The sequence below is a fragment of the Trachemys scripta genome, chromosome 5 (genome assembly GCF_013100865.1).
Source record: "Trachemys scripta elegans isolate TJP31775 chromosome 5, CAS_Tse_1.0, whole genome shotgun sequence".
Taxonomy (NCBI): Eukaryota; Metazoa; Chordata; order Testudines; family Emydidae; genus Trachemys; species Trachemys scripta.
The window spans coordinates 57,936,909-57,963,962 of record NC_048302.1 but is presented as its reverse complement, the minus strand read 5'-3'; the positions used below and the strand labels follow the sequence as shown (position 1 = coordinate 57,963,962).

Sequence of the window (27,054 nt, the reverse complement as noted above, 5' to 3'; positions counted from 1 at the left end):
GCAGACCTTTAAAGTATACCAGAAACATCTTTGACAACTGTTTTTAACCTATTTGTTGCCAGTAGAGTTATGTCACTTCTTTCCTGTCTGTTATAGTTAAGCTGTTTCTTTTTAACAACCATGCTAGGTAGACTGTAGTTTCTTAAAATAGTTGGAACAGTTTGTAATAATGATAAATGTGGGCACTAGCCATATCGTTAGAATTGTATTAGTTTATACTAGTGTAAAAATGGTTTCAAACACAAGCACAGTGTGGTCAGGGTCTCTCTCTAATAACATGTCTTCCAGCTGCTTGATTCAGAGTTCTGTCATGGATGTGGACTTCAACATACACTGTTGCTTGGTGTTAACTGATTGTGTGCCACTTAAGTCTATGTGACCTTTGCCATTCACTTTGTGTCCGGTTGCCTCAGATGTTGGAGATGGTAATAGAATTGTGAAGGGTGAGGTAGGTATTTGCCTTAGGACTTGTGATTAGTAAAGTGTAGTGAGTGTGCCACATAATAGTTTTCTCTTTCTGTGTTATCAGAAAGTCCTCAACAACCTTTATCCTGCTTGTCAGACAAAATCTACTCCATAAGGAATGGGACATCAAACTAGGGAAGGGCAGGTTGAAGAAAAGAGTAAATAAAATGGAAGGTAGAGTGCTGTTAATTAAAAAGAGGAAGGAGGATATAAACTGCCCCACCCAGTCTTTTTAATTTTAACTTTCTAAGCTTCGCTCTCTTTAAATTTAGATTGCATCTTGAGTTCTGTTGCAACTAATATTTTTTACTTAGTTGTGAACAGTTTTGGGAGATAAGCATGTTTTGTGTGTTTATCCTCAATGGGTTAATATTAACTGCAAAAGTAACACAAGTTGCATTGTACTGTATTTTAATGTTTCTCAGAATGAAACTAGACAGCCTAATTTAACCATTTTAAAAGGGCTTTATGTATCATCTGTCTGATTCTTCTCTCTGTCTGACAACAGGATATATATTTATTTCTCCATTAGTTAACTATACAATTTGTGGTTCTTTATTTTTAGGTTCAGATGGGTTTTCGTGCTTCAGAAGTCCTTTTTTTTTTTTTTTTTTTTTTTTTTTTTGTAACTATTTTTCATTTTGTTGAGCAGGCACAAAAGTGAAAACATCTAGACTTTTTCAACTGAAATTTTGTGTTTTCATTCTGTTACTGTTAGAAGCTAGGAATGGGGGACAGGGGATGGATCACTTGATGATGGGGCACTTGGCATTGGCCACTGTCGGAAAACAGGATTCTGGGTTAGATGGACCTTTGGTCTGACCCAGTAAGGCTGTTCTTATGTTCTAGCATCCAAGATATTTCAGCCATGGTTATGCAATCACTTTTGTCTGATGTACAACAAAAAGCAAAGGCTCAGGAATGTATAGGGCCAGTTGTGCAAATTCTTCTTAATGGTGCCATGCTTTGTTGTCTACTTTGAGTTTGGTTATTTAATATCAATATTTTAATTTCACTCAAAGGCTCGGATCAGGGCCCCATTGTGCTTCATGCTGTGCTATTTTTTATTGATGACTTTAGTTTGAGAGACAATATAAATCTATAAAAAGCAACAGAGGGTCCTGTGGCACCTTTGAGACTAACAGAAGTATTAGGAGCATAAGCTTTCGTGGGTAAGAACCTCACTTCTTCAGATGCAAGACAATACAATATAAATCTAGTTCCTGGAGAATTTTTCAGTTTCACACTATCAGAATAGATTCAATTTATCCTGCAAAGAGCTAATCGTGTACATCTTATTCTGGCAAAATTTTCATTGAAGTCAAAGCGCTAAAGCTTTTCTACAAGAAATTAGATTATAGTCTTGATTCTGCAACACTTATTTATCTTCAATAGCATTTACTTACATTAGTATTCCATGAACTTCAAAGGGTCTGATTGCATAAATAAATAATATTGATTATAAGGGTATGTCCTAAATGCAGAGTTAACTTCAGTTATCTACATTCAAGTTACTCTTCTCAAGTTAGCTAGCTGGAGTGAGAGCAGCCATGCTGAGAAATAACATTCAAGCTCCTTTGTCCATACCGGCACTGCAGTTATTCATATGTGGCACTAAGATTTCTGGGGGCACATCCCATGGTTCTTTGCACTGCAGTATGTGAGCTATTCTATGAATTCTTTCCCAGTGAATTGTGAGATAACTTGTCTGTCCTTTGGGCACATGCAGGGAACTATAGGAAGACACTGGAGGTTTAGCAGCACTCAAATGGAGCTAGCCTGAGTCCACACTACAGAGTGGTCATGTTACCCACAGATCAATTGTGTTAACTTAAGCTTTAACCTATACCTCCTTATGGGCTAGCCAACTTGAATTAAAAGTGCCACTACACTTGAGTGTAGCACCTAACATGAGTCCCATCCACACACAAAAACCCTTAACTCAAGTTATGACTTCAGTTAACTTTGAAGTGAAGACAGGCCCTAAGAGTTGCAGAATCAGACCCCATATTAATAAAAGGTTTTGTTCAGTCTAAGCTACAGTGGTTGTGATGGATACAAAGTTTGGCATTAAAAATGGTAAAGACAGATGATGGTTCTGCTGTATAACCTGGTATTCAGTATATCCTTTCTCAAGTTTTCAGTTTATTAAGGAGTAATTCTTATGTTCCAGTTTGCTCTTTACATTGTATTGCAATTTTATGTAAGTTGCATTTGCTATACCTTGATTTCTGTCTATTGCACCTTGACTTGAAGAATAGAATTTCCCCCACTATCTTCCTCCACCCCCAAGCTTCAGAAGCAGTTGTGTTCAAATGCAGCCTCCCATGGAGGGATCATACACACTGTATTCTCTCTCTATTGGAGACCTTGGTCAAGATTTAAAAAACTGGAGTCCCGGTTCAGCAAAGTGCTGACACATGTTAGTTTATATTTCTGGAAATGTCACTCTGACAATATCCTGTAGTCTCGGTGAGAAAATAAAATGTCTGAATAAAAAGTTGTATTATTCAGTATTCTAACTAGGTGATCATAGTAGTGGTCCCCTATGGCCTTAAAATCTATGAAACCAGGTGGCAGACATTGCCTGATCATGCACAGACAGATTTAGCTGAACCACATACACACAAGATAAACAAGGAACTTTTATTTTTCTCATTGTAAACCTGTGATAAGATCTTTTTCTCTTCCAAACAAGTACTACTGGTGCCATTGACTATACCAAGATTTCGGAGACTACATATAGTCTGCTGCTGTTGTAATTATGATCTGTGACTGCTCCTACCTCAGCTCTCAAACTCTTTGTACAGGTTAGTTGTGAGATTGCCAGTACCTGTTTTATTTTCTTCATTATAGTGCAAGCTGACAAGAACCAAGCTAAAGAGGAAGATTGAAGAGTTTGGGTTAGATGTGTTTTGGTACAGTAGATGGGGCATACTGGAAGTGTTTTGGAGGGGGTTAAATCACAGTTCTCATGAGGATGAACTGATTATCCACTATGACCCCCAAGTCTTTTTCGGAATCAATGCCTCCCAGGATAGAGTCCCCCATCTGGTAAGAATGGCCTGAATTCTTTGTTCCTATATGTGTATGTGCACATTTAGCCATATTAAAACTCATATTGTTTGCTTGCCCCAAGATTCCCAAGCAATCCAGATCATTCTGTATCAGTAACCTGTCCTCTTCATTATTTGCCTCTCCCTCTAATCTTTGTGTCATCCGCAAACTGTATCTGTTATGATTTGATGGTCTCTTCCCAGTCACTGATAAAAATGTTAAATATTGTTGGGCCAAGAACTAATCTCTGTGGAACCCCACTAGAAACACACCCACTCTGTGATGATCTCCCTCCCCCATAAAATTACATCAGTCAGCCAGTTTTTAATCCATTTAATGTGTGCCATGTTGATTTTTATATTGTTCTAGTTTCTGAAATCAAACTGTTGTGTAGCACCAGGTCAAATTTCCTGAACTTTAATTTGCCATACAAATCCATTAATTGGATACATAACAATTGGTGGTGGTTTTGGGAAGTGGGTCACTAACTGAATATTTGTCTAAAATGGTTTAAAATAGATAACTGGAATTCTAGTGAGAGGCTATAGTGCAGGGGTCAGCAACCTTTCAGAAGTGGTGTGCCGAGTCTTCATTTATTCACTCTAATTTAAGGTTTCGCGTGCCAGTAATACATTTAACGTTTTTAGAAGGTCTCTTTCTATAAGTCTATAATAAACTATTGTTGCATGTAAAGTAAATAAGGTTTTTAAAATGTTTAAGAAGCTTCATTTAAAATTAAATTAAAATGCAGAGCCCCCCAGACCTGTGGCCAGGGCCCGGGCAGTGTGAGTGCCACTGAAAATCAGCTTGCGTGCCGCCTTCGGCACGCGTGCCATAGGTTGCCTACCCCTGCTGTAGTGTGTGTATATATAAGGAGGATTGGGAATGGGAAAAAGAAGGGAAATTGCACTGTATCAGAAATATATTCATAAATAATGAACTAAGGACAATTATAAGGATCAGAAATAGCAAATGTGCATGTGTTAGTTAGAGATGAGTAACTGATTTGGGGCTACAATGGGGCAAAAGGGCCAAGCAGACAGAGGAAGAGATAACAAGTGGAAATGTTCTGCTACCCATACAGGTCTAGGGATGTAGAAAACAATGAGCTGGGAAGGGGGTGAAGAATGAGAATGCGTGGGGGGGGGAGAATAGCTAAATGTCATCAAGGAAATAATATAATTGAAGAAAGAGGACAATGATATAAGAAGTTATGACAAGAAACAATTGCTGAAAACTAAAAAGTTTAGATTGGACAAAAATAAAAGCATTCTTCAAGTAATTAGTCCTTAGAATAGACTGCAAGTGCTCGAAGCCCTTTCCCTGGAGCTATATAAAGCAGATAAGACAAGACATTATTGAAAACATAGGGAATTGTCCTGCAAAATTCAATTTGTCAGACCAAATGAGCTAAGGCTTTTCAGGCTTTAGACGGTATTATCTGTAAATCTAACAGCAGAATACCTGCCCTAACAAATGGTCCTCCCTGCATTTGGAAAAATTGGGTGTGTAATTCATTTCCAGTGGAGGCTGTGGTTTAGACAGGACTCAGGGTTGTTTAACACCATGTCATCTAACCCTGTGCTGAGAATAGCCTCCGTTGTTTCTACCACCAGTGGAGAGATGTACCAGTTGGTCTCAATTTTAGCAATGTGGATACAGCTATAGAATCTCGGAGCAATTGGGAAATGTAGGCTCATCTCTTATATAGGGTGAAATCCTGGCTTTAACAATTGTGGCTGTGCTGGGGGAGGGGAGTGGTGCCAGCTGCATATCTGGCCTGAAATTGGTTAGCACAAGATACAATGGGTTGGGGGTGAAGCATTTCCAGGTATAACTAGGAGAAGGAGCATTGTCATACTGCTAGCAGCCACTGATGTCCTCAGTATCGGCAGCACATATACTAACATTGGAACGATACAGAGAAGATTAGCATGGCCTCGGCGCAAGGATGACACGGAGGAAAAAAAGCAGCACATTAGCTAGTTGTAGGCCTGGCCATGCCTCTTGGAACAATGATACACTATGTAAATAGGAACAGACTTATGCCATGCTGCTTTCTTCCATACCTAGCACATCTGTGCAGTGCGGAGCAGGATATGACCCAACCAAAATTATTATGGTCATCTCTAGTAATTATTATATAACTATAAATTAAATACTGTTATTAATTTGCACTTCTATATCTCCTTTCATTGGAAAATGCCAAAGCCCTATGCAAACATTAACAAATAACACCTCACAAGATCTGTCTATGGTAGGTCAGCATTAGCATGGCTGGTTATTTGGAAACAACGAAGGCTATTCTCAGCATAGGGTTAGATGACATGGTGTTAAACAACCCTGAGTCCTGAGGAAGTCATAGGTTAGAGGCTTAAACAGGATCCTCAAAATATTTTAATTAATTTTAAATTACTTTTGTAACTGAAAGCCCCTCCTTCATTCCTCAAGTTGCACAGTTTCCTTTTAATTTTGCTTTTCATTTTTCACTGTTGTGTAAAGTGCACAAATCTACATAACCAATAATAAACAACTGGCTCAATTGTTAGTTAACAGATTTATATAAGCATTGTAAATCCATTAACGATCTGGTCACTAAATGAAGCACTGACCTATTTCTCAGACTTAATAGCTGATAAACCATGACTGGTGATCTATAAAAGCAGGAATGTGTTAAGAAAAATTAATAGCTGCAACAGCAGAGCAAAAGATTAGTCTCCTTCCAGGCTTCCCCCAATCAGAATGCATGGCTCACTGTTATGTGCTTACTAATTATTTGTCAGCCACCAAACTTTGACTCAGATTAACTTTGCAGTACAGTGAAGTTGCTACGCTGACGGCTGGGTGCGCACCTTTCTCCCTCCTGCTCACCTGGTTTACTGCTGAAGAATGCTATGCAAGTAATTTAATGTGATTTACATTCAAGTTGATCCAGAATACAAATCCTGGATCCAGACAATCCTAGACTCAGGGAAGGATGGTTTTTAAATCTAGGACTATCTCTTATCCCTACAATAAGGAAAAACAAAATTGTGGATCCAAACACTATCTAATCTGGGGAGATTTGTGATCAAAATACAAACTTTGTGGCTTGAGCCCAGATTAGGCCCATCACTGGAATTATAAAAGAGAGGATGCATCTTTTTTCCCAAATAAACATATCCCTCCACTCACTATAACCAGTTTTAAAGACATGCAATAAGTGAAATAGTGTTGTCACCCTTTGTGTATTGTCTATAGTGAGGCAAGTGACAAAAAACCACAAAGGAACTGTAACTAGCAGAAATGATGCGGTGGACACATCATTCTAAAGGGGCAGATGGTGTGAGCTCTAGCAGCCAAAGTTACATTTGCTTGGGGAATAGAGAAGGGACAGTGGAGCCTCACATAGGAAGGGGAGGTGGATAGCAGATCCCTCATGATTGTGAGAGGAAGGTAGTGAGAGCCTCCTATTGTTGGGGAAGTAGAGGGAGCTGAAGAAACTGCTACTCAGTTACTACCTTCCTTGCTTCAGAAGCGTCCTGTAAAATGTGTGTCCTATTCGGTTTCTGCTTCCAAATATATTTCTTGTATGGCTGTTCTGGTAGGGAAAGAGTGGCACTGTTGCTCAGGAATCACTTGCACCTCCACCTTCACCATATTTAGTTATAGGCATTCTCACAATTAGCCATCTTTGCTGATGTTCAAACCAAATCCAGGCAGGAGAAATTACCTTACATTTTGAAGCATTGTTCTCCGACATTCTTGACCTGGACTGCCTTCAGGGATTTTGCTGTCCAAGGTAAACTGTCAAATGTCTGCCTGTCTTTCTTAAGGTTGTCTTGAGCCATCAGTGCCATAGTATTCAAGCACTTTCCAGGTAAGCTGAATCTGCATGGTGAGTTTAGTCTTCCCCCTTTCCTGGTTAAAAATGGACTAAAATGCTTAGCTAACTGCTGCCATGGGCAACCACTCATCCTGCTCTTTTAGCAATGGTTTAAAGCATTTAGAATCTGGTTTTTCAAAAGTGTATAGGGTACTTCTGCATGTCCCACTACCTGTGCTTGTGCATCAGAGTTTGGGGGCAGAAGTCCATGGACTTTTCTGAAAATCTGACCCTACATTCCTCTATGTAGCACACCAACAGTGAGAAATGTGGAGTCCTCCATACAGATACAGAATCATCTTATTTTGTGCTAGGGGCCTAACTATCTAGGTGTTTATACCATGTTCATCACCATGACATTGAATATAAAAGAACAGTCACTATGCTATAGGCATAGGTCTTGAGAATGGCCAATTACATAGGTGATTCAGTTGAATCAGAGCTTGAAGAGCAAATTTTTTTCTCCTCTTTTGCAATCCTTGCTTGTTTGACAGGCCCAAACTGAATTACATCACTTCCTAAAAGCAATCAAATACAGCACATCTTAAGAAATTTAACTCACATACACATGAGCAGGAAACAGGAAACGTACTTGTTCCTGTAAAACAGGGAGAAACTAAAATTGAGAATCATGCCTAATCACAAAAAATGTATCATACAGAAACAAAACTTCATGCTGTTTTTTGTCCTGTTTCTCACGGCAGGATCTCCCAGATATGGTAAGTAATAAAGTGTCTTTCACATTCTGAAGTAGAACTATGCAGACATGTTTTATGCCTACAGCGATAGAACTCTGTTACAGGGTAACACCCTGAAAACCTGATCTCACGTAGGAGGTTTATGAAAACTTGCACTGTTTGTTTTAGCTTTATTTAACTTTGCTACTTGCATCTCTGTGTGTGTGTGTGTTTAATAGAGATCAGCTTCACCGGCAACATTTGGATCCAAACATCCTTAAATCTCAGGTGTTTTTAGATACAGGGGTTTGGTTAACATCCATCATTATTTTCTGTTATGATTTCCATCATTTGGTGTATTTTGCCTGTAAAAGTTATGTCCTTCATAACGGCATTTAATGGACCAAAAAAATGTACTCTGATTACAGTACATTCAAACAGCCATAACGGACAACTTTTGTTAAGCAAAATAATAATCTAGGGATGGTTCATACTGTTTAAAAATATTATGTATTGCAGGCTTGAGTAGTTAAACTTTGAACAAAAAAATCATTAAACTATTACGTGTACAATTGTTTCATTTGTATTTTGCACAAGAAATAGAGGCAGTAACTGAACAATGTTGGTAGCTGTTTTAAAGAAAACTTACAAATTGTTTTACTTATGTGCCTTTGGGTGTGAAACAAACCACTGTTGAAATCCTTTAATATACAGTGGTATTATTAGCTGCCCTCAAATTGCTGTATCAAGTAACAGTTCTGCACAAAATGGGGAGAAAGGATAGTCACTCTGTTATTGCTATCCCACTTTAATTATGGCTTTAATGACCATGGTGAAAATGGATTAAAAAAAAAAAACGATTATAGCCATGCTGTAAGTCTGGGCAATAGTCCCTGTCTATACTACAAACCTTACCGTGGTTAAGGGTAATGTCTATACACACAAGTGCCATGACTGAATTATAACATAGCTTGGTCTTGCCTGTGTAGATGGAATAAAAATTGTGTCACAACCATGCTAAGGACGATTATAACCCAAGTTATTAGAAAAAAATCCCTGTCCATAATTATCAGGGAAATTATGCAGAACAAGAAGTCTCTTTCTAAATTTGGTCTAGTAATAATGAAGGACTAGAGCTCTCAGGTGGTCTCTCTAAGGCCTCACCTATGTGTTTGGGAACCATTTACAACATAGTAGGCCTTAAAGATGGTGAAAGCACAATTAGGTCTTGCAGTGTGGATAGGATTATGTTATAAATAACATTTCCAAACTATATTAGAGTCTTACAAAGTCAAAATCCCACAAGTTGAATTACAGCTAAAAGAAGACAAAGCTGTAACTATCTCTGGGGAAAACTGTATTGTAACCAATCCCCTTACCACAGCCAGCTTTATAATGTAGATCAAGGTTGTAAAAGCTGTGCTGGTATTCCCTGGAGTGTTCCATGTCTCTTTGTACTATGTTGAATGAACATTTAGGAAGTTACAGAAAAGGCTTCCTTACTTACTGAGCTATGCCACAAGAACCTTGTTCAGCCAGATAATAGTATTCAATAGTGCTTCATGCAGAGGATGTCAAGAGCTAAGAGGTGATAGAATTTGTGTTGTGTGCCCATGCTATTATCACTTTAGCCATAATTCAAGAGGACTTCTCAGTTCAAGAGCCAAATGTGCTGTAGATTGTACGAACAGCATTTACAGACACCCTATAGTTTGCTGAAAAGATCTCTTAGGTGAAGTCACATACATAGCTAGGACCACTGGGGGATTCTTGTTCTTGACCTCTTTTCCTCCTCATAATAATAATGAATTTAAAAATGGATCTGAACCCACATCAGTGTTTGTAGACATAAAAACTTTTTTAAAATCTATGAGGAAGCTTAGTATAATTGCTAAAAATGGAAGTAAAATCAGATTTCTTTTTAGTCACTATGAAGCTGTCTCCCTCTAACATATTTTGAGACCAAAAATGTGCATGTTAAATTTTCTAGCAAAGTGATAAAGCAAGAAATGAGGGTTTGCTAGGATCCTTCTGTCTGGCCTGGTGCAGCAACTGCTACATTGCTGCATCATCTCTTTTTAAAGATACATCAAAGTGCAAGTCTCTGAAAAGTGGCCATGTAAAAATGGTACCTTTTTACTCAACCGATTAACTCTGTGTGTGTATTTAGCCAGATATTCCCATTTGATTCACAAACAAGTTGTTACTGCTGTTTACTCCTGCACTAGCGAGCTATCTCAGAGAAAGAGAATCCTTCTTACACATCAGTTAAATTGTATATCAAATTCTAGTCAGTGACCCCTGTGCAGTGTTCGTGAAGGTATCTTATGATTGCTGGTATGATAAAAGCTTCAGCTCATTTGGTCTTAAACACAGAGGTCCTCTTGAGGTGAGAAGATTCACATCACAAATTCGTGAATGCAATGGAATTGCACAAGATGACATTGAGGCAAAACTGAAAGGTTAAACAGGTGTAACTAAGTGCATAATTTGGTCTGCAGAACCTTTATTACTGTTGATGATGAATGATCCCAGCTTGACTCCTAGATGCTGGTCTGAATTTGCAGGACGGGCAGTAGAAATGTCAGTTAAGCTGGCTATACCAGGGATGAAGTTGTTCCATCATCTAGAAATAAACTTAAGTATATTTCCCTCCTGGTTCACACCTATCTGGACAAGACTTTTTGTAAACACCCATTTTCTACAGGATTTTTTCTATTGATTTACCCCCACAAACATGTGGCTGTTTTACCCCTCTAGGACAGCATATCTATTAATCAAGCTGGTCTTCAGTTGTTTTAAGGATTCCTACATATCATATCTGAGGCATGTTTCAACATGTTACCTGGGCAAGCCTTGCCCATTTCAAGGAGCAACACTCCCTAGATCAACAGTTACATGAAATCCGATAAAAGAGAGTTGAAATGATGTAGAGAAAAGTTATTATGTAGAAAGAAACACTTGGGCAAACTGAAGGGCCCCCCACCCCTTTCCACTGTGTTTGTTAATTAAAAAGTCCAATGGAAAACAAAAATCCTGCCTGTACTCCATAAATAATGCCACCTGGAGAAATTTTTAAAAGAATGTTATGAGTATAGGGTGTATTAACAAACACAGTTATGGGGCTCTCCAGTTTGCACAAATGTTTTTTTCAGTAGATATAGTATTTTAACTCTGTTTTTTTAGCCTTAAATTGAGTATTTTTTCACATGGACTATTTGTATTTTATAGCAAAGTTTGGAGAAACCAAAATTCCCTTTAAAAGAAAAAACCTGATTATTCCATCAATTGAAATCTTTTTTTTTTCCTTTTATTTTGTGCTTAGGTACAAAGATGTAATTTTAAAACATTCCCCTCCCGGGACTTGTTTTATCAGAACAATCTAGGTCTGCTCTGGCAATTTTATAATAGGATGTATTTATATTCTTTAGAAAGAGGAAGCTGTCTGCATGGTTTTTGTTTTGTCCTCCCCTTCAAATTAAAAAGAGAAATCTTGTTTACCTGCCTACTTCGTCAAGAAGGCAAACCACTCAGAGCAGGAAATGCAGCAAGCATTGTGTTCAGATGTGGCAACAAAAATATCATTCTTGCTTTTGTTGTGTAGAGAAATGTGGTTTAGTCTGTACGGCCAGTCAAGAGAAAGAGACAAGCAAGATTCACCAGTTTCTCACCAGCTGCTTTAAAGAGGAGAAGATGCTAAGCAAGACTGTATGCTGTAGTGTACATGTCTGCAAACGATACTGCTTCTCCTTTTCAAAATTTGAATGAACAACTTAATTCATTCGCGAGCCCAACCAGTTGTGATAAAAGCCCTATTGTGAAATTTAAAGCAACTTTTGAGCGGCTGTTGAATCTTAATCAATTATAAAGGGTCCAATCCTGATACTCTTACTCATGCTCTGTAATATCGTATTCTGTGAGGCGTCACATTACTATTTGTGGATTAAGGTGCTACTCGCTGAGAGTGAGGCTGTCAGAATCTGTCCCAAAGAAAGGGACTAAAAGCACTCGTTTGAGTCCCCAAAAATGAAGGCATGTTCTGTGATAGCTCCCATGCTTAGTGCCATCAGTGCATTTCAACTCTGATCTGTAACTCCTCCTTCCACTGGGTGGAGCTATGCTACACTATGCAGTGACTGTATGATGATGACCAGTGAGGTCATCACAGTCATCATCTATCACTTGAGACCTCAGTCATGCTTTAAATCCTGGCGGCAGTTAAAACATAATTTCTAAATGCAGCAGTTAAAACACAGGAGGTAACAACAACATGCTGGAAGCAGCATTGTATAACTGGCTACTGAACTGCTGAAGGATGTATTTAATTCTCCCAAATTAAATCACTTAGGAAAAAGAAAGTGGGGCTAGATGCTGTTTTGTCTTTGGAATTATGGGAAGTGAACAAATATACACGTTAACAAGGTCACCCTCTGTTATCTGAAATTATCTTTGGCTGGAGACTGGAAAGGGGAATTTTATTTAATAGAGAGACAAGTGATCTGAAATCTGCTTTATAGCTTGAACATGGCAAATAAAGAACAGAAGAGACATTGGAACAGTCTCTCTGGAACATCAAATGAAAAATATATTCCAGCTGAAAGTTTAGGATTGTGGTTAATGAGATGTTACTATTTGTTCTTGCTTTCAAGTGTACATCATGCTTCAGACGTTTGAAAAGCTTTTATAAAGTATTTGCTCTGGAAATAACAGAAACCTAAACTATTCCCCCCGCCTTCCCATTTGTACTATTTTTAGCAGTGGGCTTGTTGCTATCAGTATGTTAAGCAGAGGAAGCTGACAGATTTCAAGAGAAGAATGACAAGAGGAGGGATAATTAAGCAAATGTGGATAAATGGTTCTGTGACACTGAGTTGGTTTATCTGTTATGTCAGTATTATGGTTAGCCATGCAGGCGTCTGCAACACACATGTCTATACTGGTGCGTTGGCCCATCATGACTAGATGATGATGTTAACTGTCAAATGGAATTGCTGCAAACACTGGTGGTGACTAGAAACAATTTCTGGGAAGAAGAATCTGGAAGAACCAGGTTGCAAGGAATAGAAGTGCAGTACAGTAACTCCTGTGCCAGTGGATCCTCTTGATAGGGTTTAAGCAGAACCAAGAATATAATGGGTTATCAATGCATGCAAAAATAAGAGGATACATGTAAGAGGTCACATGAAGGGTATTACCTACCAAAGAGGCAGAGATTCTGTTTTGTTGTTGAATGAAGATGGGAAATAGTAAATAAAGAAGTTAAGTTTTACTAATTAATGTTTTGTAAAATGCTTTGAAGGAGATCAGTTAAAAGTTGTTGCTATGTTTTGAATGAAGTAGTCTGATGATCTATTTTTAATATTAAACATTTTTTGATGATAATTTTTAGTAAAGGATAAAAGGACCAGGCACTCAGATGATGAGTATGGCATAAATACCTAGATAGATAAATCATCACTACAATAACTTAATGCAATAAACTCAGATTATTTTAATAATTTGAAATCTTGTTCCCTAGGATACAGCCTCAAGAGACACTTATCTCCTTCCAAAGATCTAGCAGTAAGGAGAAGCAATGTGGTCCAGTGGATTAAGCATGAGATAGGGATCTCGAGTTCTAATTCCGGTTTTCTCACTGACTCACTATGTGTCCCCTGGGCAACCCACTTCACTTGTCTCCCTTTATTTCCTCGTTTGTATAATTGATATAATTGCTCCTCTCACAGGATGGATGAGGATTTATGTGCTTACAAAGCAATTCACGTGTAAAATACTATTGGTCCCAGTCCAGTGAAGGTCCTGAGTGCCTCCAGCATGGGGCTGAGAATCTTTAGCTCTCATTTACTTAAATGGAAGCTGAGGAGGATCAGCACCTTGTAGGAAGATGTTTGGCACATCACAGAATCAGATCCAATATGTTATTAAAACAGCCAGACAGTCTTACCCTCATATATTCAGTACAATGAAAGCCACAGAACACAGGGCACTATCTAAAATAGCAGACAACACTGAGCAGTCACAACTTCAGCTCATTTTAGGCTGAGAGTTATTTAAGACTTGATACATGGAAATGTACAAAGGACTCATTCCTGCACCCTTCACTCAGGCAAAAGCTTCCATTGACATCAACAGGAGGTTTTGCCTCACAATAGGGCCCACAACTTGTTGTAGTTGTTCGAGTGTTAAACACCACAACGGTTAATAAAATCTATCTGAGGCAGCTTTGAATAATCCTGCTCACCCAACGCAGGCAGAAAGTTTTCCCATATCACAGTGATCGATGTTATCAACTGTAGTCCCATTTACTTGAACAAACAAACAAAAAACTCCACCCCAATTACATTTGAAATGAGGGTAGCCAACTTGTTAGCTGCTACTTGTGCTATACTGCCTGGCTGTAGGAGGAGCTCTACTCACTGCCTCATAGTAGGTGGAGATGGAGGAACTGCAGTTGTGTCTACTAAATTCTCCATGTTCTTGGCTCTTCCAGTGCAGAGTCCACGGGGAGGATGAGTGAAAGTCAGCAGTTTCTATGGGCTTTGCCTTCTCCTGGGCCAGACCTATTCCGGCCCCCTTCTCCTCCCTCTCCCTGCCCCAAGCCAGTTGAGAGACTCTGGGGAGAAAACAATGGAGAAACAGAGAAAATGGTGAATTTTATGGAGGGCAGAGGAGAGATTTGATGAGTCAGAGATAACGGGGTGAGCCAAGCTGATTGAGTAGGTGGAGGATGAGTTTAGGACTCAATCAGGAGAAAAGAGGAATGGCTGCCAGTGTGGTGGGGTTGTGTGGTGTGTGAGAGAATTTATATTGCGCAAGAGCAAGCGGGTGGATGTGGTTGTCTGGGAATGGGGTTACACATGTTACTGTTTATAAGAAGAGCAAGCTAGCAGAATTTTGTCTGTATTATATGTTTTCTTGACAAATTGGCAAGGGTAATGTGGTTATGTATGAAACGCCCATCACTGTGGTCAGTCAGTCTGCAGACATTCAAGTGTGGTTTAAAAAAAACAAACAAACCAGGATGGGTACAGGAGAAATGAAGAAGAAATTTTAAAGCCATATGCTTTGACTCACTATCTATTTTGATTATCCAATTAAAAAGTGAAAAACTTAAGATGTTTACCTATATTTGGCAGGCACTGCAAATGAAGAAGCTTCAGGAGATGGTTCACCAGCATTGAATATCAAAGTAACACCTAGACCAGAGACATCTGCAGAATATTTTACAACTGCAGGTGACCATGATCTGAAACCTGCCATCAAACCAACAGAGATTGAGATAAATGTTGAAACAGGAAATAATGCAAGTACTGGGTTAAATGATATGAATAATGACAACACCCCAGAAATGGCAGATGTACAGCCTGCCTTAATGTTTGGCATTCCTGTGGTGATACTAGTCCTACTAATTCTGCTGATCATTTTCTTTGTGATACGTCATACAAGGAAAAAGTCTAAGCAAGGTAAATTTTAGGACTTCTCAAGTTTTAGAAGGATCTTGGTAGAAAATATTGAACATGAACAGGAAAGGATTTCAGGAAATGGAATGCAATGTTTATGATGTATTTCTCTATTTAGCGATACTTGAATTTTCATATGCAGAAATGGAATGTATTATGAAACTCTAGAGTTTTGTTTTCCTCACTAACTCTTAGCACAGTATGTACAGTGTACCCCATGTAAATTGGTCTAGTTCTGCTTCTTAGCACCCTCTGCTTATCTCTCACATCTATGACAGCTATGGGCTATAATAAGATCCTCTGCCATCTCAGCCCTCTGGTAACATTTCAGGGCAAAGAGATAACTATTTGACCATGCATGTTTTTTTCTTGTTCTGTTCTTATGCTTACTAATTCACTGTTGAGGGTAATTCTCTAATGAACAATTTACTTCTTTCATTACTGACGGGGAGAAACTAACTGAAAATAAAAGCAAAATCTTCATAAGAGGGAATTTATCTTAGCACTTCAAGGGAAGCTTTCACAGAGACCCTGTAGTGCGATTGCTGTTATGAAACCACTTGTTCAGATCAAAGTAAACTGCTTAAGAATAATGTGATCAGAGTAACTATATTCTGCAATAAGATGATGCAATTTCAGGAAGGTACATACACCCTACCTCAATAACTCCGCTGTGTGAAACAATAGGAACTGAACAAAGGAAGGGCCTTAAAGATATAGAGTGATGTAGGAACTTTTGAAGGTGGTGTACTGATATATTTTGGAATATTTTGTGCTGCTAAAAGTATGTCAGCCTACAAATATTAAACCATAAATAGATACTTAGGGCCAAACTTTCAGTGTGCCTCTGAAAATGCCCCTGCATTAGTATTAGGTACATCACTGATACACACCAAATGGGTAATGAAGCTTCTGCCTGGTTGTTCATATGTGTTGGGGATGTTCATGTAACTATATGGGTACATTTTCAGAGCCCACTGGAAATTTGATCTTAAAGATTGCTAATGCACAATTCTGGGTTCCTGCTCACTTTTTCCTTTTGCTTGGAAGCAATCCATTGGGTGTCTTAGCCTTGTAGACATTCGACTCAGCCAATCCACTGCTCCTGACATGACTCATTGGCAAACAGAGAGAAAAGGTGGATGCGCTGGAGTGGGTTGGAGGCTTTGGTGTCTTCTGGCTGGGCTGAATTTAAAATGAGCTGATTTAAACCATAAAATAATTGTACAATGTGGATATTACACCCAGCCCTTCATTCTTTTTATTACATGCTGGGACTCCTAAAGCATTTTAGGCCCGTACAGAAGAGATGAGTTATCTGTATAATGGCCTGCTATGCCACACCATCTGACTGCTTGCTTGCACTCGCTCTCTCTCTCTCTCTCTCTCTCTCTCTCTGGTATTTATATCTATCTGTATATGCACATATCCCTTCTGTTCTTCCTACAGTTTCTAGTATTCCTTAATATCTCATCCTACCCTCAGTCCTTTTTCATTTTCCATCTCTCGTGTGGCGTCTCATCCAGCTTCCCTGACAATTGTTCCCTTTGGTCTCTGTAATTTAGCACTCTGAGATTTCAGCTACCATTCAAGCTTCTTTACCTTTTCCTCCAATGTGGAAACCAGCTCCTATGATCTTCATTCATAAATAGGTACACTACACATGATCTGTCTCAAAGCTTGCAATACACCAATTTTTATACCAGTTGTTACTTTTTCAGGATGTCACTTTCCTTCCTGGAATCTGTTAGGAACTCTGTGTTTGCAGTCTCCTGTTCACATTCTGAATGTTAACTCCCACTGCACTGATTGATATCTTAGGTTTACCTCAGTTACTGATTTCTGTTCAAGCCAAACAGGGCAAGGTGACTCATGGGAGGGGCATGGGTCAAGTGTCCCTCCAGCAGCTGGCTTGGGTGGGGAGAGGTGGGGCCAGAGACTCGTTCAGCCACACTGCCTGGGATGCTGCCCAGTGCAGTGCAGTGGCTGACTGGGAGAGTGCCTGGCTGCGGCAGCAACTGGCTGCCCCCACCCAGGTGCAGCTTCTGGGGACAGTGGCCCAGCAAGCCGGAACCTTCCCACCCCTCTGGTATGCTCACAGTCGGCTCCTGTCCCCAGAAGTCGAGCTTGGGCAAACAGCGGACTGCCGTTGCCCCCTCCCCAGCCAGGCTCTCTCATAGCTAGCTACTGCTGTGCACAGAGCATGCGGGGGAGGTGGGTGGGGGGGCTCCGACTCAGTCAGCTGCTGTCCTGGAAGCCAAGCCCAGGCGGGAAGCAGCCCGCTGCCGCCACAGCCAAGTTCTCTACCAGACAGCTGCTGGGCAACATCTGGGAGTGGCTCCAGGGCCTGTCTGCTAGAGAGAGCAGCCAAACATGCCAGGGGGGAGTTGGCGCAGCAGGAGGATAGAGTCCCCCCGCCCTCCCAGTAACGTGCAGTGGGGAGGGGACGGGGAGAGCATGGGGGCCCTGGGCTGGTGGGAGTCACGTGGGGAGATCACGTGTCCTCCCCTGTATCTGGTGCTCCTCCCCGCCCATCATTTCATGTATATTAATAACCAGCAAGAGTGGCTGGTGGTCAGCTTCTTTTAGTACATTAGAGAAAACGACTGATTAAAAGCAATCAGCACCTACGTAAACTACAGACTACGTGGTTAATGGAAGAAAACGTAAATTTTAGTTTTAATCTAAAGGATAACCAGTTATATATGAAAACTGTTCCGTGTTTAAAATAAACCTACTGCAGAATTTTCCCAGCTATTTGGGATATCACATTAAGAGAAAATGGAGAGTTAGTTAAAGACAAGTTAACTATACATTCAACTTTTTAACTTATTTTATTTCAGATGAACTGGGAAGTGAAAATGTCAAAAGGTAACATTTATAGATATTGCTTATTGTTCTAGCTTGTTTCCTAAAGTAGACCATGTTAATTTTTAGGGCCTTATTGTTGTGGTTTTAAACTTATTGTATGTCCTGCACGTCTTGAGGAGTCTATATTTTGTACTTTCAACACTCTTACCCTTTCTCATTCATTAACCCTAGAGGAGGCTAAAGGACCCCAAGTCCCATCAAATAATTACCACTGTTGTATTTTGTGGTTGATATATTGTAGGGTGCATTACCTCCTGTTAACATTTGCAGGCTCCTCTGGTGATTATAGTACATCTGGCTGTCACTGTGGGACTTCTGATCCTTCAGAATATAGACTGCAGGTAGCAGAGGGAGATGGCACCGAGCAGGGAATACAGGCTTCTGTTGGGATTATTTCAGCCACACAGGTGGAGTATGACATAGGTGCCATAAGGCCTTTGATCCAGCCTGCTGTCTACAGCCCCACCACTAGTTTTGGGCACAAGCCACCATCGGTTCTCTCACTCTAAATGTGGATATCACAGGATACAACTATACTTTGGGTAACAGGGACAGGCTTCCTGGCTCTGTCCATAAATTCTATCTGCCCAGAATAAGCTTTATGTCATGTTCAATTATTTTTCAAATTTGCTTGCTCATTATTACATGGCATGTAAAGATTCTCTGGAGCTTGTGTGACCTGAACAACCCATGTCCAATAAAAACAAGCAGGCTGCAGAATAGTTCTCAACCATTTGATAGTTGTTACCTTTTTATTTATTTTACTGAGATCCTTCCTCATGGTAAGTGCTGAAAATTATTAAAATGGATTTAGGGGGGGAGAGATTCCCTTTAATTCAGGGGTTCTCAAATTTCATTGCCCCACGACCCCCTCCTGACAACAAAAATTACTACACAACCTCAGGAGTGGGGACCGAAGCCTATATCCGCCTGAGCTCCGCTGCCCTGGGTGGGGGGGCAAAGCAGAAGGCCAAGGGCTTCAGTCTCAGGTTGGCAAGGTGTAACTTCAGCCCTGCTGTCCAGGGCTGAAGCTCTCGAGCTTCAGCCCCAGGCCCCAGCAAGTCTGAGCCAGCCCTGATGACCCCATTAAAACAGGATCCCGACCCTGAACCACTGCTTTAATTCACGTTAAAAATACAAAATAAAGTTAGCAATAGTCTTTCAACCATGAGGCTGTTTCTAAAAATGATCAGTAAAGGAAAGAGTAAAATCAGTAACATGTAGTTAGTACAGTTATGACCTTTTCTTTTTAGGTCATTGCTGAAACCAACCTCCTGGTTGAAATAGCATTTCTAACTTAGGGCTCTATCTTGCTACCATTGAAGCAATGGGAGTTTCACCATGGATTTCAATGGGGTGGAATCAGACCCTTTATTTTCTAATTTTCTATCTACAGTGTGTAGTTAAGATAATCATGGCCCACAAATGGAATAAATGGGTATTTGTTTCTTACTTGTTGAACTGACACATCTTCAAAAAGTAAACTCACTAGAACAGCATTGGTGTCCCACAATTACGGCCCAGAATTATACAAGATTGATATAATGCTGCTATGTTACATGTCTATTTGAGTGAAACACGTTGTCTAACCCATCTTTTGTTTCCTGGATCAAGTCCTATTTTTGAAGAAGACACACCCTCTGTTATGGAAATAGAAATGGAAGAGCTCGATAAATGGATGAATAGCATGAACAAAAATGGTACTGGTAACCCTCCAATCATTTCTCTCTCTGTGTCTGAGGTAGCCCCATGAATAGAAAAAATACCACAGAGCTATTTTATATTTGTGTTGCTACTTTTCCTAAAACATTTTTAGTCCTGATCTTAAGCCTACAATACTAGAATAGTTGCACAAGCAAATATCAGGAGTATTTTAGGCTGGGTGGATGCTTATTTTTATCAAATGATGGGATACTATAGATATAGTACCATAAAGGTTTCAGTTTTCAGTAGAAGCTTTTATTAAACACGTATACTGTATTTATATTTTTAAATAAAAATTGCTTTTTAGGGGTACATAATTGTCTCTTTAAAAGATCTGGCTCTCTCAGTATTCAGTGTGACTGCACTAGTGTGCTGCATATTGTGCCATTCTAAGAGAAATCACTGTTTACTCATAGCCCATAGCACTATTTACTTATTACACTGCTGCCAGGATCATCTTCCTGGCTCATCACTATGACTACATCACCTCCCTTTGCATCCCTTCCACTGGCTCCTTATCCTCTACTGCATCAAACACAAGCTCCTTCTTTTTGCCTTTTATGCCCTTCACCATTTAGATTCACCTTATCTGTCAGAAATACTGCTTATCAAGCTGTGAGCCTCCACCATTAATTTCTCAGTGATCCACTTCTCCCTGAAGCACCTCTGTGCTTTCTCCCAGGCTGTCCCTGGTGCATGAGAAGAGCTCCCAGTCAAAATTCTCAAACGCCGCCTTCAAGTCAGTTCTCAAAACTCATCTCTTCCTTAATGCACAGAGTTAACTGCAACCTGATTTCAGCTACACAGATGGCACATTGTGATTACTGCTCCAGACTGGCTAAGAATTGCACATATTCTAATATTTTTGTTGCCCATCCCTTGACCCAGGCCCCAAAATGCTTGTTTGCTTCATCCTCTTATTATATCTTGTCTTTCAGATGGTAAGCTCTTTTGGTAGACACCTATCATTTCCTGTAGGTTTGTACAGTGTTTAACAGGATGGTCCTTTCACCTTGTTAGTCTGTAGACACTACCACAATATAAACATTAAATAATAACAATACTATGTCAATGGCTTTAAATACAGTAGATGGGGAAATATTTATTGTAAAAAGATGTTAACAATTTTTTTAAGTCAGCAAACATTTCATGTATTTCTTCAGCAGCAGCACCACATACAAAAATACCCCAAACTGCTGGCTGTACTAATCTTGTGAAATAACAGATGTGATTGTAAACAGTTGTACTGTGAATAGCTAATAAATAGCCCTTGTAGTCTGAGTTTATTGCAAAGATGCATGTGAACGAGGAAAAGCACTTTCTATGTGTATACATACATATACACACAAACAACTGAAATAAATATCATAAAGGTTACTAGGTCTTCCACTACAGTCACAAGGGTAGGACACTTTAAAATAGCTGATAATTATATTAAACAAAACATATAAATGTGCAAATATTACAGATAAAAAGAACTATACTTGTACCCTGGAGTTTTCTGGTTTGCAGTCACTACTCTGAAAGTGAACACAATTTTGAAATGTCTGAAAGAATTACCAAAGGTAACAGTGTGGTTATCTTTTCTCTTCTTAGCTGATGGTGAATGTTTACCTACTGTAAAAGAAGAAGAAAAGGAATCAAATGTCTTCACAAGGTACTTTTAATTCTACCATTGTATTACTCAAAGAAACATTATCAACATTAGTAATTTGAAAATGTGACCTACTGTTTTTCTTCTTTGTCTACTTCTAACGTTGATTTATTTAATTATTTATTATGGACTTTGATTTCTCTTCAGACAAATGCCTCAATGTTCTTTTACCTTAAAAAAAGTGTCTACTTGTAGCTTTGCATCCGCAGAAAACCCTACAGTCAAAAGCCTATGTGTGAGAGAGACAGCCAGCCAGAGAGAGATGGAGCAAACAGAATTTTGTTAGTTGATCAAATTTTAATTGCCATTTCCCAAGGTGTTAATATGAGCATGTTGAAAAATCCGTTGTTTGTGAGCTGTCAAAAAGAAAGGTCAGTCAGCGTAAGAAAAAGAAAATTTAGTCTAATCTTTTACCACTAGGTGGCTCTACTTGACTGAGAATGACTCACACTTTTTGGCTTGTGTAAACAATTATAATATATTGCATTTAGTTACTAAGATCAGTTATTATGAGATGATAATACATAACTAATTTGTCTGCAGCAAGTATACTATACTGGGCTCTGAGTTTTTCCAATCTCACAAGCCAAGTAGGGTCAAACCTGCCAGATCAATAGCTTGACAGACCTTAAAAGAAAGCCAGCAGTGCAGTAAAAATGGTTTTGTTGCTTCAGGAGGTGAGACTCTCCCCTCAAAGTCAATATTGAGTTAATCTCCTACATGGAATTAAGGGGAGGAGGGAAACACTGTGCTGCTTTCATTCAGATTAGATTTTAAAATGAAAATCATGATAACTTGGTAGACAATAAACTTTTCTTGGCATTTTTCACAAGGGTAAGGGCATGAACTCTGGTATCCTGAATAAAACTGACCATTCAGTTCTGCCTACCTAAAATTGCTCCTATTCTTCAATTTGCTCCTATTGGCTTCAATTGCTCCTATTCTTCACTTCTTGTCATGTTCCTGCATTCCCACCATAGAGGTGGCTGCATTTTAGTGGTAAGTGAAGTAATTAATCTCTCTAAGATATATAATGATGAACAATGACACAGGCACAAACAGTTCCGCATAGATGCCATGTCAGTAGTTCCAAATGCCATGGGGTGGTTCCAGTAGAAAAGAGTTGCCAAGAAACCGGCTGGGGAAAGGCTACTGGGGCCCATGAGGCCACACAAGGCCTCCTCACGGGTGTTCTCAGCCTCCACAGATTCCTGGGGATCCAGAAGCTTTGGGGTGGAGCCCAAGAACTCTTTGGTGGGGAAGCAAATTCCATGCTTGCAAACAAGATGCTGAGGCGGGGGTGTGTGTGTGGAGGGAATGGAGGAAGGGAGAGATTCTCCTGGAGATTTCTTCTCCCAGAGCTCTATTCCAGGGAGATTATCATGGCAGATGATGAGCTAAAATAAGGTTACTTCATCATAATGTGGGTGCAAGCAACTAGTCTCAAAGGGCATTTTTAAAAGCTTGTGGGTATAAATTGTATTAGTCACATGCCTCGTGAGCAAATGGTGTGTTATATGGAGAGAGGAAGAAGTGGTTTGGTTAATGTTTACATGGTGACTTGAAATGCACACCAATGTAGTGTTTCTGTGTGATCCTGCCTCCCCAGCTGAGGAAGTTACAATCAAACCTCCCACCAAGATTGTGTTCCAAACCCATTCTTGTTTAGGATCATGTAAGACCCCATCCCTAATGGGCTTCCATAAACTTTAGTTAAAATAATATATAGAACCTTGTAGGGTTAAGCTTTGTTTCTGCTGCACTCTACTTCCACATTCAATTCATATATCCGATCCTGCATGAAAAGATGAAAATTGACAGTGGAGACGGGAAGTGATCTGGTCTCTGAAAAATATTTTCAAGAGAAGAAAATAGAAAAGCTTAGATGGTGTGAGATGGGTCATAAGAAGGAAAGGATCAGATCCATGAGCAGGTCACACTCAGGGATCAGATGGGGGTGGGGGAAAGAGTTGCAGTTTACCCTCCATCCACCAAATGAGAAGCCATTTATAGTAGAGAATGTAGATCTTTCTAATATGATGATCTCTTTCTTTCATGCCTTGATGAGTGAAATAGTTGTATTGACAATACATCATCATTCGCTTCAGAGCTGACTCAGGCAGTTCACATTTCTCTCAAAGCTGTTGTTCCAGGATGTCTGCAGACTCATGCAGATACCACTGCCTCTGTTTGCATTTGAAGAAGTTTCCTTTACAACTATAAAGACAAGAGAAATTACTCTTTTAAAAAGTGAAAGTTTAGATTCTGGGTCCAAGATGCAACCACCAGCAATCAGACTGTGAAAAAGCATGTAATAGCCCTCCTGTTTCTCTGTTCCTTCCTGTGTACGAGCCCATCATGATGACAGATAAAGAAGGAGGGAGCAGAACTGAGAAGCCATGGATTGTAAAGATAACTACACACCCTTTCTCCAAAAGTTAGATTTATCAAGGTCTTTGCTTGCCCAGACTTGAATTAAGAAGTAGAATAAGATCAAGAATTTCTTAAACACCTGCTAATACCAATACTAGAAGTGTTGCTGCAAAAGCCATTTTTAAGGCATAACATTCCTTAGTATTAATTTTGTTCTCCGAAATTACATAGCTATTGAATTACTACTATTGGCATTTTCTTAAGAGTTCATTTTCAAAAGTGTCAGCTTGACCTACCAATTTGATTAGAACTATGGTAATAAAATATCAAATTAGGATGGTCTTGTAGCTAAAAAAACTAGAATCTGAGGCTATGTCTACCCTGCCCCACAGTTCAGCCTGGGGAGAGTGTGAATACAGTGCTCGCCACAGTGCTGCACTGTAACTCCCCCATGTGATGCTGCAAGCACAAACTAAAATGTTCCTAATTCTGACAAGGACTATACGAGGAATGTTTTAGTTCATTGCCACAAATCTACATGGGGAAGTTACAGCACAGCACTTCGATGCGGACTCTTATGCACACCCTTCTAGTCCAAACTGTGGGGCAGTGTAGACAAATCCCATTTCATGTCAGGAGAGTTGGGTTCTTTCCTGACTAGGCCCCAGATTTCCTCTGTGATTTTGGGCAAGCTGTCTTTGAGCCACTCATTGCCTCCGTTTCCCCATCTATAAAATGGGGATATTGCTACTTCACAGTGTTGTTATGACTTAGGTCCTAAGTCAGGAAAACATCCCTATTCAGGAAAGCACTTAAGCACATATAAGCATGTACTTACATCCCATTGAAGTCAACAGGAAGTTAGGCACTTTCATTAAAGCATTCCTTAATTATGATCTGAGGTTTTTTTAATATTTGTAAAACACCCTGATGCCCAGTTGAGGGGTATTGTTGAAATGCAAAGTGTTATGACTGATTCTTTTAAATTTAGTTCCAAATTCAGGAAGACAGGCTCATTTAGGCAGATTTTTTTTTAATTATGTAACTTTTTTTTTTAATTTAATGTTAAATAATTCTACAATGCAAGGAATCTTAGCCAATTTTTAAATACCTTCTTGAACAGAAATGGTGATCTTTTTTGTCAGGGTTTTTGTTGTTTTAGGAAAATTCCACTTTCATCAAAGTCCAAATGTTTTGAAAAATGCGGTGATTTCAACTACATTTTGTTTTGAAAAAAATTAAATGAAGCATTTTTGATCATGCTGAAAAAGCCATTTCAACATTTTTGGAACAAACCATTTCAATTTTTCATTTTGAAAGAATTTTTTCAAACAAAATTCATTGTTTTTATATTAAAAACACTTTAAAATATAAAATGTCGAAATCAGAACTAAGTTCTTAGATTCTCCCAAAACTACATTTTTTCAGAGTTTTCATTTGTGGGAAATTTCTAAATGTTTTGATTGTGATCAGGGCCGGCTCCAGGCACCAGCGAATGAAGCAGGTGCTTGGGGCGGCCAATGGGAAGGGGCGGCACGTCCAGGTCTTCGGCGGCAAGTCCCTCAGTCCCTCTTGGAGCGAAGGACCTGTTGCCAAATTACCGCCGAGGAATGAAGTGGCGCGGTTGAGCTGCCGCCGAAGTGCCGCCGATCGCGTTTTTTTTCCCCCCCTTCACCACTTGGGGCGGCAAAAAAGTCTGAGCCGGCCCTGGTTGTGTTCCATTTTGGAGTAGAAATCAAAATCGTGGAATTCTCACCCCCCCCCCCACAAAAAAAAGAAAGAAAAGGAAAAAATCTGGTTCCCCACCCAGCTCTATTATTGAATCTTACCAAACAGAAATGTTTTGCTGACAATGCCTCCTGGGTCACATGAACAGAGGAAAGAAAAATACATAGAACTATTTTAACAGCTCATTTGAGGAAGTGTGTTATTAAAGTCAAATAAATGAAGTAAAACAGCTATTATTAAATTTAAAAAAAATCCTGTTAATCCAGCATTAAGGTTATAGATTTCAGCACACAAGGCAGGAAATTACAGTACACTTGGGAGCTGCTAGCCTATGCTGAATTCTGCACCACTACGCCTTCAATACTGCTGTTACCCATGCTAGCTAGAATCCAAGTTAGCACAGGTATGGTCTAGCCATGCTGCAATCACAACTTCATTTGCAGTGTAGACATATCCTAAGTAACAGAAAGATCTTTTTGTGTTACCATAAACAAAACAGGTTATTGGAAAAATACCTGAGAGTAAATTGTTTAGGTGGAAACAACAGGAACAAAAGTGGGGGCGGGGGAGGAAACGATTTGGCTTATATAAGAATGGATTTAAAAAATTAATTCCATATGGTTCCCATAGTGCAGAAGCTGGGGTGAGTGCAGGGCTGGCTCCAGCATTTCTGCCGCCCCAACCAAAAAAAAAAAGCTGTGATCGGCGGCGGCAGTTCAGCGGCAGGTCCTTCGCTCCTAGAGGGAGTGAGGGACCTGCCGCCCCCGAATTACCGCAGGTGCTGCCCCTCTCCCCTGGCCGCCCCAAGCACCTGCTTGTTAAGCTGGTGCCTGGAGCCGGCCCTGGGTGAGTGTGTCGGGGGAAATATGATTTGTCAGGGTTTGCCTGGAAACAGGAGAGAGAAATCAAACCAGCCCCGCTCACACTGCTTGGTAACACAAACATGTTCATTTTATGGAATCTATAACCTGTGTTTATTTTCAGTCCACAAGATCATCATTACAATACACTGTCCCACCACTACCACTGAGTAAACTTCATTGGAAAACTATAATGAGCTAAACTTCATTGGAAAATTATAGTGACACAAGTTGTTTCTCTCTTTAATACATATACAGTGACTGCGAATCATGAAGTCCAAACAGCACTGAACTGGTTAAAGGGAAGCTGTGCACAAGGCTCGTAGTCCTATCCCACAGA

General features: G+C 39.7%; 1 protein-coding gene and 1 non-coding gene across 4 annotated transcripts; both read left to right on the top strand.

Moving 5' to 3' along the window:
• The first annotated feature begins 3,164 nt into the window (after positions 1-3,164).
• TMEM154 (transmembrane protein 154) lies at positions 3,165-27,054 on the top strand. 3 transcript variants are annotated; one of them, XM_034771535.1, is made up of 6 exons: positions 3,165-3,275; positions 15,201-15,527; positions 18,368-18,395; positions 20,010-20,095; positions 21,696-21,756; positions 26,973-27,054. In XM_034771535.1, exons 1-6 carry the CDS (start codon positions 3,230-3,232, stop codon positions 26,986-26,988), a joined length of 564 nt encoding a protein of 187 aa, XP_034627426.1. In that variant the 5' UTR covers positions 3,165-3,229; the 3' UTR covers positions 26,989-27,054. The 3 variants fall into 3 exon arrangements, 2 of the variants coding, with proteins under 2 accessions (XP_034627426.1, XP_034627425.1); XM_034771534.1 differs by lacking the exon at positions 3,165-3,275 and adding an exon at positions 7,908-8,106; XR_004645844.1 differs by lacking the exons at positions 3,165-3,275; positions 26,973-27,054 and adding an exon at positions 7,902-8,106 and having other exon boundaries at positions 20,010-21,077.
• Positions 5,401-5,508, top strand: LOC117878630. Its single transcript, XR_004646033.1, has one exon. It is a non-coding gene; the product is annotated as a U6 spliceosomal RNA (small nuclear RNA).